The sequence below is a fragment of the Arvicanthis niloticus genome, chromosome 19 (assembly GCF_011762505.2).
Source record: "Arvicanthis niloticus isolate mArvNil1 chromosome 19, mArvNil1.pat.X, whole genome shotgun sequence".
Lineage (NCBI taxonomy): Eukaryota > Metazoa > Chordata > Mammalia > Rodentia > Muridae > Arvicanthis > Arvicanthis niloticus.
Genome location: NC_047676.1, coordinates 40937075 through 40949140, shown reverse-complemented (window position 1 = coordinate 40949140; position 12066 = coordinate 40937075). Strand labels below are relative to the sequence as shown.

Here is a 12066-nt window from a genome sequence, read left to right as displayed (position 1 = left end):
GCACAAATAAATAGTTTTTTTTTTTTAAAAGAAATGTAAGTAGTTCCCAACACAGGAGTAAAGTCGCCAGTGTAGAAAAGCAAAACATTATTAACTTTCGATGAGAAACAATGAACAAGGGAATGGAAATGTTCACCAGAGTTCTCTCAGAAACACTGCAGCAGGTAAAACCAAGTAACCAGTGAGCATGTGACAGAACCAGGTGAAACCAAAGATGAGTCAGGAGGTCCACACTCCCTGAGTGACACCTGTGGTCGTCAGTCTGGGCTCCTTCTTATCTGGTACCCATGATTGTTCTTCTCTATCCACATGAGACTCAACAACCTTTGAATATGTTCCAGCAGGTTTCAGAATACGGCGTCTCCTCATAATGTCTTCGCTAACTCTGATCCAGGCTGTAGGGAATGGAAGATGTAACTTCCAGAGAGCAATTTTATTCTCAGACTCCAAGTTCTAAGAAGGAAAAGCCACACTGTAAACCCCATATGCTGACTCTAATAGGCTGTTACACAGACATGTATGGTTAAAATCAGAAAAATGAATGTGATCCTTCCCTGAGACCTTATGAGTGATGATCAGGGTTTGCCAATTTACAGTTAACTGAGCATTACCAGGCAAACTGGGTCTCAGACCTGAGAGCCAGTACTTCTTATTAACTGGAGTTCTTTTGCAGAGAAGAAAGACATCTGGGCTTCCACTACTGTTATAAAACCATAGGCAGGCATAAGACATCCAGAGACATGCCTACTGCCACAAGCTGGTAGGACCCCACTACGATGCACAAGTAGAAAGATGGAGACATGGGAGAGGCCATGGTGATATCCTGACCCATGCTGTTACTGGAAGGATCTTGCCTGGGTCTGTTGTCCTGCAGTAGCAGGGGTCTGTTTCGATGTTCATGACCCACATTACCACCAAAGGCCGTGCGACCATCCCTGATCTGGGCTACTTCTGGGGGCTGTGTTGTTGTCTGAGGCTTGCCCAGAGTTGGCCCTTTCTCTCGCCTGAGCAAAGAGGAAGAGCTGGCCCTGGTGGTGCTGGTGCTGACCAACTGTTAGCTGTCAAGCTGACCAACTCGGCTACCACCCAGGTCCAGATCCAAGGCTTTGAGTTAGCCCACCCCAACATCTACCCCATCTATGAACTGCTGGAGTGCATGAAGGGATTGGTTCTACAGAACCAAAGCTGCAGGATCTCCATGTCACGGAGCTACAGCAGGATATTCAAGAGGAATCCCAGTGAGGATTCAGTATGAATAGTATTGCAGAAGCCAGAGGCCTTAAACCAGACAAATCACTCATTGCAATGAACATTTGCAAGTAAAGCTGTTTGGGTAAAGGGTAAGTAAATACGGTGAAACACACTGTAGCTTCCATGGGGGATGGTTTTTTCTGTTGTTTTTCATTGTTTTTTGTTTGTTTGTTTGTTTGTTTGTTTAGTTTGTTTTCCTTTGTGGAGAGGTTGCAAGGGCAGATATGGAGGGGACAGGGAGATGAGTGGGATTTAGGTGCATGATGTGAAATTCACACACACACACACACACACACACACACACACACACACACAAAACCTATAGGAAGGATGACATTGGGCAGCCATAAAGGACCCATGTAGATCAGCTAGCCATCACTCCCCCATAGGGGTCATAATCAGTCCCCTACTCATTTCACAAAATGTCCCCTTCCTTCTTAATGAACCACTTCCTTTGTTTGGGTGAGACACCAATGTTAATATCAATATGAATAGTTGTGAGCCTTTTCTCCTAGCTTCTACCTATTCTCTGGGGGCAGGAGGAAAGGCAGACAACCGGAGTTCTTCTCCCAGAAACCATGTTGTATGTCTCATAGCCACCTGTAACTGTGGCTGCAGGAGGACCTGACACTTGGCACCGGAACTCATACCCTCTCCCATAATTGAAATTGAAAATTTGTTTTAAAAGAATTAACTTCCATTTCCTGTGTATCAGAAAATTCAGGGTTCTGAGGGAGTAACAAATGACTCAGCAAAAAGACCCAAAGAAACTGGCAGTCGACTGGGTTTTTTTTTTTTTTTTTTTTTTTTTTTTTTTTTTTGTGTTGTTGTTGTTGTTTTGTTTTGTTTGTTTTTCAACAGGCTGTCAAGCTGTTAACACTTAAACCGAGGGCTGAATATTTCAAGACTCTGGGAGCCCGCCTGTCACCCAGGATGTTTGGCGCTCACCACAAAAGCATGCTAACATGTCTTCTGAAGTGCATCTCAGCGTTCTGGGAAATTCTGCTCTTTGGGGGACATCTGGATCCTTTGCTGTGGGACAGATCGATCATGCTGCTCTCTCCCTCCTCACAGTGAACCGTTGCAGTCAGCTTGGGCTGATTGAAAGACATACTTCGGGTTGGACGACTGAACGAAAGTTCCTGAAAAGAAGTTGTGTCTGGCTGTGTGAACAATAGACTCCTGGTAGGAGGATCAGGTCTGAAGAGACTGATGGTCTAACTGGAATCTCAGTATCGTGGAGAGACGTTTTGTTGGTTCAGAGGCTAATTCCCTTATCTTGGGCTAGTTTCAGCTTCTGGAACAGCCATTCCTTGGCCCATTCTGTGTCTAAACTAACACTTCATGATAATAAATAAAAACCTCTTAGAATCCACTAAACAATGCAAGAACTAATCATCAGATAGCATCTTGGGCCTGTAAACCCCACCCCTGTACCTGTAAACCCCACCCCTGGGCCTGTAAACCCTGCCCCTGGGCCTGTAAACCCCACCCCTGGGCCTGTAAACCCCACCCCTGAGCCTATAAACCCCACCTCTTTGCCTGTAATCTCTACCCATGGGCCTGTAGACCCCACCCCCCACCTCATTATACCCACTTCTTTTATGTATCCATGGAATTTGGGGTTACCTAACTCTGTGTTCCTGCCATCGGTCACTCATAATGGCTCAGAATAAACTATCTCTTATTCTATTTAAGATGAGATGTGGTCTTTATGTCTATTTATCTTAAATAATGAAATTTGCTTTTCAAGTTCAGGAGTCTCGAAAGTTCAAGATTGATTTATTTTCTGGGGAAGACCTCTTCGTGGCTTCTATATGGTCACCTTGTCATTGTGGACCCCATGTGCCTCAAGGGGAAATTAACTCTCTGACATTCATTTGTTTCTATTAGGCTCCCCACCCATATGGTTATTTAACCCCAGTTACTTCTGTGGAGTCTCTTTCTCCACACACAGCTACAGACAATTAAGACATCAGGCCACGGGTTTGAATTTGAGTGGGAGTAATTCAGTGCATGGCAGTAATTTCCCAAAGTCAGAGCTGGATCAGAGGGAGAGCTTGGAGCAGAGGAGGTCATGCAATCTAGTCTGCTAGCCTGCCTGTGGGGGTGGGGGGTGGGGGGTGGGGATGTGGGGTCAGGGGAGTGAAAGTCCCACCTATTCTGCCCAGCCCGTTGGCCACTAGCATCTTTACTGATAGACCAAGAACATTAGGAAACAGGACCTTCAGTGTTCACCACAGATTCCTGATCAAGGCATCAGAACAAAACCCCCTGTGTGTGTGTGACACACAACACACACCACACACACACAAAGAGAGGGGAGACGAGAGAGAGAGAGAGAGAGAGAGAGAGAGAGGAGAGAGAGAGAGAGAAATATGTATGCATGAGTACAAGTATGGGCACATGCACAGGAGCACAGGGAGGACTTCACTATCCTTCCCTATCACTCTCCACTTTCCCTCCTGTGACAGGATCTCTCATTCAATCTGGAACTGTGGGGAGCCAACAGAAGGCAGCGATCATCCTTGCAGCCATCTTGAGCCATATACCCTGACAAGAGACTTGTTTTCAACAGCCTACAAGAGCCTGAGCACACTCTGATAACATCTTGTTTTATATACCCAGGATTTTTCCCTTGGGTGTGTGAGACTTAAAGGTGTGACTTAAAGGCGTGACTTAAGAAGTGAGACTTATAAAAGGTGAGAGGCAGACAGAAGGAACTGGAAAACTTGGAACTTGGAGGCACTAGGGACTAGGAACTAGGGAGTAGAAACTCGAGACTTGGGACTTGGACTAGGAACAAGGGACTTGAAAGAGAGAAGAGAGATTTGAGAAAAAACGGGACTGAATCACACTCTGTCTGGTCTCCATTCTTCGAGTCTGCCCTCACTCTCTCTCTTGCTGAACCCTGACCCACAGACCGGAGCAGCTGTGGGGGCTCTAACAATTTAGGCCCCAAGCTTTTGGCAGAGTGGTCCCCAACATGGAATTTACTGGTTTTTCATTTGTTCTTGACTAGGTGCCACCACACCTGGATCTGGGACTTGCTTTGTCTCAGATGACCTTGAACTCAGAGATCTCCTTGCCTTAGTCTCCTGAGACTCATGGCCAGTATGCTCAAGATCTCCATGCCAAGATCCAGGTCAGAAACTTGTATCTCCCAGCATCAAGATAAGGATTGCAATTCTGGATTGTAGTTCATTCCATATATAGTCAAGTTGACAACCAGAAATAGCCACTACAATCCACTCCTTGTCAACTTGACACAAATAATATCTCATGTCCACATGAAACAATAACAAGGTCAGGAATATGCCTAACATGACATTACTATTCCTCATACAATCACAAACACATTTGTAAGTTTACAATGGGGCAATGTCCCTTGGGAACATTCTTTTAGTATCTCAACTTAAATACAATTAATGTTAAGAAATTGCAAGAAAGACAAATGTGTTCTTAACAAAATGAAAACAGACGCATTCATATTACTTTATAACCGTTGTTTCTGCAACTGGTTATGTGGTCTTAGTTGTTATTTATAACTACCTTCCTCTACTACCTGTTCTGTATTTTCTCTACCCTCTGCACTCATCACCTCAGCAGGTCTTGGCTCTTTTCCTGGAGGAGTGACACATACTTTCATTCCTGATGGGTCTGTGTCCTTTGTCATCCTGCTTGGATTAGGCTGTTGTAGTTTCCCATTGACTTTAATCACAGAACATGGTAAGTACTAAGAGACACCCTAAGGAATCTCCTGCACTCCAGACACAATCCTTCTTATCTCCACTGTGGAGAGGCAATCCAGTTTCCCCATGGTAATTTGGATCTATCACCCCTCCTAACGATGTTGTGCGCACCTCTTTTGTGTCCCCTTCACCCGCGAAAAAGGACACAGAGGCAGTAATCGGGTATAACTACAGACGAGGCTTTACTTCTTGTAACAGCAAAAGCGGAAAAGACCCCAAGCCCAGGAAAGGCACTGCTATATATACCCTAGAGTGGCGTGTTCACTTCTGATTGGCTGTTCACTCATCACCCCATATTAAGCCCCCTGGATGGGCAGTGACTTTGGCGCGCCTTTTGTCTTTTGCACCTGCGCAGTCAGTTGTTTACAAGTGGGAGGACAGGATGTCCGTGCCATCTTGGAATGGCAAATCACTGCGGCTCCCAACACCTAACCTCCTACATGGTAGTGCTGGCTAGCGACTTCTAAGAACTGTGGCAAAAAGCAGAAACAAACAAAACCCCCCATTTCTAAATCCATGCATGAAAGCTGGATGGGACCATCTCCTAGAGACAAACACCCCTAAGTGAGGTTAAAGGGGACCTCAATCTTCTTCCCCACCAGAGTTCTTTTCAATCAGAAATGTCACAAGTCCCATCAGTGAGTGATGACAATCCAACATAGCCAAGGTTTTCCTGTGAATTGAACCTTGGTTGTAAGTCACTAGATTTCAATGCACATTTGTTATGTATTTTTTTTTTTAAATCCCTAACACTGTTGTTTTATTGTAAGATGTTATGAAGGTTAAATATTACCAGTTTCTTCTAGATTTTTTAATTTATCAGAAACCAACTGATTTATTTTTAGACATGATCTTTGTTTGAAGTCCAGGCTGGCCCCAATCGCTAGCTACTTTTGCTGTAGCCTGACCTGTGCTGGGATTATAGGCGTGTGCCACCATGCCTGGCTAACTGATCTACCTTTACTTCTGCCTCTCAGACCCAATTAAGTCTATTCAAACAGAATTTGGGGGCAGAAATATCAATACAATCTATATTACAATCTCATGGTTTTTAGACAAGGATACAGTTGGTAGAGATGTGGGAAATATGGTAGAGTAACTTCTTAAAATTTTTATTTTTATTATTTTATTTCACTTTCTTTTATTAACATCTGAAAATCACATAAGTTCATGGGAGTATAAAATTTAAGTTTCCAAGATGAATAAATTCTGAAGATCTATTGTATATGAGTACCTATAGTTGATGATATTTTTTTATTGGATAACTAAGTATTTTTAAAGCACTTAACACATTAAAAGCATCTTAAAAAACTCTACACATAACTTAAAATACCCTAATTGCTTGGGATGATTTGGCAGAAATCCCAACAGGAACCTGGTTTGATGATGGTACCATTACTGCCTTGTGTGGATACCTGGATGAGGTACCATTACTGCCTTGTGTGGATACCTGGATGAGATACCATTACTGCTTTGTGTGAATACTTCATTGTCCTTTTAGGAGTATGGATGGAGGCAGGAGAGAGACTGTTTAGTATCCATAAAGACAAACACAGACCTCCACATTTTATTTAGAATGAAACCAATGTGGTAAAAAGAAATCATTAATACATGTGCAAAAGAGAACATGGCTCCCTAACAAAATGAATTTCTAAGGAACAGAAATACATCCCAGCTGTGCCACACTTTCCCTATAGACAAGCTACCCTCTGGAGAGGAAGCCAGTCTGCAAGCACATCCTGGAAAAAGAAAACAAGTGACTGGCAGATCCAGGAAAACCACTTGTAATCTCCATGTGCACTCGATGGGGCAAGCTTGATTTTGATCCAGGTGTGATATTTCTTAGTCAATAGGGTATAAATTCCAGGCTTGTTGGTGATGCCTTGAGAGACTAAGGCATAGAAGACGCCTTTGCAGATCAAAGGGCCACCAGAGACACCCTGGAAAAGGAAAATGTGCAGATACTTAGCGACAAGCTGAAGGTAAGTATCCTAAAGCCATCATTATTTTCAAGTGTTTTTAATGGTCCTTGGTTTCTTTGTGACTTAGAGTACCTAACAACAACCTCTTATTCAGAATAGGCTCTCATGTCTGTGTCTGTCTGTCTGTCTGTCTGTCTGTCTGTCTATGAATGCTTCTCTTTGTGTTTGCCTCTCTGTCTATAACTATGAATTTGTCTCTGTGTTTTTATGTTTCTCTGCCCTATGTCCATGTCCATGTCCCTCTTTGGCAATCGGTGAGTTCTGAGATTTACTAGTTAAAAAACAGGTAGGCGTAAAGTTTTAAATTATGCACTGAAATAAAGGAAAACCTCAAAATTGTGAATTTCAGTTTGACACTAGTGGGCTTGGAATCAAATTATCATTGAGACCAGCAGAAAAGCAAAGCAGAGAATAGTAAATGTTGTGATGGAAGAGGCCGTGTCTCTCCCTAATTCTTCCATTTTTTTTTTTTTTGTTTGAATTTGTCATTCTCAAACATTTGAAGATGGTGTTGTACACTTGCTGACTGGGGTGTTTACAGGGGACCCACTTAAACAAAGCACACAACCGAATTCTGTCATAAGTGAAGCACTCATAGAGGAGATGCCTTTTGGTCAAAGAGTTGGCTTTCAAATATGAGGACCAGTTAAGGATGCTTACCTTGCAGGAATTCTTTTGGCCTCTGGCATCTCCTGCACATATCATGTCCTTGGTTATAACAGGTTTGTGGTTGTAGTAGCTTTGGCTGTTGCAATGTTTTCTACTTATGATGGTAACAGTGACTTCTCGAAGGTATCAGAGGCGGTTAACAGATCTGGCTTGGTGGCTCCCCAGCCAGTAACCTGGCATTTGGTTCCATCTCTAATAGAGTTTTTGGATTCCAGGTGAAACAGTTGGACATGCTTGTTCAGTTCTGCAGCAGTGTGAAGCTAAATGATAGAAAAATTAGTACATTATTCTTCCCCAGCTGTTTTCTGTAATTAGACTTCATTTGACTGTGCTTTGATGTGTGGTCCCTCTGCCTCAACGAGGTGTCCATCCCTCTTGATAATGGTCTGATGCTGTAGTCTTGACTGTTGTTTTTTCTGAATGTGCTTTCCAGTCTCCATGGAGATCACTGGTGTTTGGGGAGGGGAGCTTATAGAGAAGGAGATCCACCCTGTCTGGAGCAAACTGGCCTTTGCCCTGCATTGGATGGTTTTCTATGAAATGACATGTATAGGTCGTGACTTTGTGGGCTGGGCTGCTTCCTGCTGGATAGGGCCTGGAGTATGGTCTAGACTACATTTGGACTGGACAAAGTGTGGTCTAGACTGAGTTTTAACTTATTTCGGATTCCCCAAAGTCACTTGGTTGGCTCTTTTACATAAACAACCATTGTAGTTTTCCCTTGCTAATGTAAAAAGCATTTGGGGGAAAAGCATTTCCTGTGGATCCTTGGGTCTACTGACATGTTGCTCTTCTATATAGTGGGCGGTAGTGTTGGCTTCTCTTGTATAAACATACCTTTGATGCATTTATGATTTTTTTTTCTTTCAGGAGAGGATATGGGATAACATCAGCCTTCATAGAATATTTCAGTTACCACCAACGTGGGAGGGTGCTGCCGAAATGCCTCGTGTGGTTAATTAGCTGAGCGATCCTGTGTGAGAATATTGAAGGGACTGAGGAAAGCAAATCAACCTACCCTTATCAGCATGATGTCATGTGATGCAGAACCAAATTGAAATCTCGAGAATGGGATGAATTCTTTAATCTCAAATGTCTGTTTCATGGGCTCATTCTTTGAAAGAGAATGTGCTCCTAATACTTTGAAGAGAATATGGGAGAGTGGCCTCTGGGAAACCTGAAAGGGCAAAGACAATGGGATGGCTGAACCTTCCAGTCAGAGCAGGAGATGATGGAGAGCCACATGCATGAAGGATGAAGGATAGACTCCATGATGAAGGCTCCAGTGGATCCCATCACTGGCATCTCTGTTCGTGTGCTCTGTTACTAGAGCCTGGATCCCATCACTGGCATCTCTGTCCGTGTGCTCTGTTACTAGAGCCTTTGCATCTTCCAACAGTGTTAGGTGTTTAAATGACTAAGGTGCAGACATGGTTACACAGGCTCATCTGCCTGAGGACATTCCTTTAGACAGCCTGAGCCTGTTACATAGCAACCAAGGGCACGCGAGTACATTCATAGCCAGTAGTGAAAATAGAAATGATTTTGTTTTGGGGAGTTTTTGGCAACATGTTGGAACCACTTGTGTGTTATAGATATTTCCTGTTGTAGTGTACTTCCAAAAGCCACTTCAAATACTTTCTGAGAACAAAAAAGGTGCTAAAAATGACAGAGAGATGTAGCCTAGTGGTCGAGTGCTCCTCTACCATGCACAAGGTCCTGTATTCAACACACACACACACACACACACACAGAGAGAGAGAGAGAGAGAGAGAGAGAGAGAGACGGAGAGAGAGAGAGAGAGAGAGAGAGAGAGAGACAAGAAAAGAAGAAAGCAACACAGCAGGGCAGTTCCCATCATGAGAGACAAAGGCAGGATTATTACAAATTTTTCTCTAACTCAACTGGTTACATAGCCTTGCCTTGAAATGGAACTCTTATATTTTTGCTGCTGGAAAAAGAGATTGAGGCAGGGTACAGCAGAAATACATAGACTTATGCACGCATAGCTGTATTCTTAAAATGAAAAGGGGGCACAAGAATGCAAAGTAAATGAAAGGGATGGCTGTCTCCGGTTCTGAGAACATGCCCAGGCCTGTTCTGGGAGGCTCTGCACATGGCAGACCAGTGACTGCCTGGAATTACCACTTCTTGGTTTCTACCAAAAGAGCATATTTGGGGAATTCCAGCTCTATTTGTTGAAAAGTTTGCCTATTGCGAAATCAGAATGGGGATGGAATTTCTCAGGAGATGTGGATTGGATTTCCTATGATTGATTCAAATTCAAATCCAACATGCCCACTAACCCAAAGCTCTGGAGAGCTAGGAAATACAAAATCCCCAGGATCAACAGGGTAACAGGAAAGTGGGTGCGTCTGTAACAGCTCTCCCATGGACAGACAGATAGACTGATAGATGTGAGGTCCAAACGCTGCTGGGGAAGGTAGATTCGGATGAAGGGAGACGGGATTTCTAGTGCTCATTCAGCCGCTACCCAGTTCCTTGACTAGCTGTTGACTTTGAAATGTCTTGGTTAATTTTGTCTCTGTTGAGACAAGCAAACCCAAGCAGATCATTATTAATTATCAAGGATCAATATTCTCCTTGAGTTTCAACTGTCTCACCACGGTCAAGTTTTCTGCCCACGGAGTAAATGAGATTACGTGAGTTCTAGAATTCTCTTTTTTTTGTTTTGTTTGTTTGTTTTGAGAGTTTTTTGTTTTGTTTTATTTTTGTTTTTGTTTGTTTGTTTGTTTTTGTTTTGTTTTTGAGACAGGGCTTCTTTGTATAACAGTCTCACTTTGTAGACCAGGCTGGCCTTAAACTCACAGACATCCTCTGACTCTGACTCTTGAGTGCTGGAATTAAAAGGAGTGCTCACTACCACTTGGTGAGTCTACCTCTTGAGAAAAACAAAAGCAAACAAACGTAAAACCTTTTACACGCACACACACACACACACACACTATGGTGTGCACAGAGGTCAGAGGACAACTTTCAGGAGTCAGCTCTCAGGCTGTCAGGCTGCTTGGGTAGTAATCAAGCACCTTTACTGAATGAGTCCTCTCACTGGATCCATCCCTTTATTTGAGTCTAGCTATGAACCCGCACAGAAAAGAAGCCATGGTGCCAGGCTCGTTACTTTGTACATCACAGGGTTTTTCTAGGAGTGGACTTACACATGTGCAGGGATTCGTATGGAGTTTCCTGAGTCCCACACTGACTGATCCATCATGGAATCACATACAGAGTAGAAGCACAGTGCTGCTTGTAGTATGTTTTTTTCTTCTACTATCTGCTGAAGATGACTGCCAATACTGCCTCAATGGGGCCTAACAACGCTGGGGTGCATTTGTCTCATTAGACCTCCAACTGGCTCAAAGTGACCCATTTCACACAGGGAGGATACAGGACCCAACCCCTGGGTTTGTATCCCAAGCTGTTTTCGTGTTGCCTGCCTCCCTCACTCTTTTCTTTGTGTCAGGCTTCTCTGGCTTCTTGCTTCTTTGGCCAGCCTGTCCTGACGCTGAGCAGAGCTCCTGGTTAAAGCCGTTCCTGAGGTCTGGCATCAAAGGCAGGGTTCCAATTTCTTGGAATCTCTCTCGGCTTAGACAGAGAAAAGTTGCTGGCTGTCAGAAAGCAAAATGCTCGCAGTCTTGTCCTATCATCAGTACGAGGGAGAGGACCATCATGATCATTGCTGGTTATTGCCAAGAAAGGCCACCATGACAATACAGTTGCTAACATTTGCTAAGGTCTTGTATTCTACACTATGCTTTCCATACTTTTCACTAAAGCAGAAGCCTAGAGAGGTACCTGTGAAGATGATCTTCATTTTACAGATGAGGATGTGAAGGTTCAGGTAAATTGACCCAAGACCATAGTAGATGGAGGCTCTGGTACATCCAGGCAGGGTAAGAGCTCCTGACTTGGGCAGGGGATGTAATAGTAGAGTGCTTGCTTGCCTAGCAGGCCCAAGGCCTCTGGTTCAACTCCCCAAGGGTTCAAGCACCAGAACACCAAAACATAAACCAGTTCCATCAGCTTACCTTTGAAGCTGGAGGTGTGTGGAAGGGGCCCTGGAGGGTTCCTTTGCTTAGGCAGGACAGAGGAGGAAGAGGAAGAAGAAGAGGAAGAGGAAGAGGAAGAGGAAGAGGAAGGAGGGCAGCACTGGGGTAAGAGGTTTGCTTTTGTCCAGTTAAAGTAAATTATGCAAAATGTTTTTTCTTCTTAATATATTTCCTCTGCCTTTCTTTCTCTGTAGACAGGGTCTTGCTAGGTGTTCCAGGCTAGCCTCAAACTAAAAATCCTCCTGCCTGGCCTTCAGGGTGCTACCATGGATAACTGGCAAGACACTGAGGGAGGGATAAAGCACACAGGTGGGGAGCGAGAGAGAGCGAGAGAGAGAGAGT

The 12066-nt window shown here is 43.8% G+C and overlaps 1 protein-coding gene across 1 annotated transcript in view; it reads right to left on the bottom strand.

Moving 5' to 3' along the window:
- Positions 1-219: 219 nt before the first annotated feature.
- Gzmk (granzyme K) overlaps positions 220-12066 on the bottom strand; it is a 14685-nt gene continuing 2838 nt past the window's right edge. The window contains 8 exon segments of the mRNA XM_034523371.1: positions 220-453; positions 749-1004; positions 2200-2393; positions 6710-6943; positions 7646-7776; positions 7779-7914; positions 8673-8801; positions 8804-8831. Coding sequence (XP_034379262.1) covers positions 220-453; positions 749-1004; positions 2200-2393; positions 6710-6943; positions 7646-7776; positions 7779-7914; positions 8673-8801; positions 8804-8831 — 1342 coding nt within the window.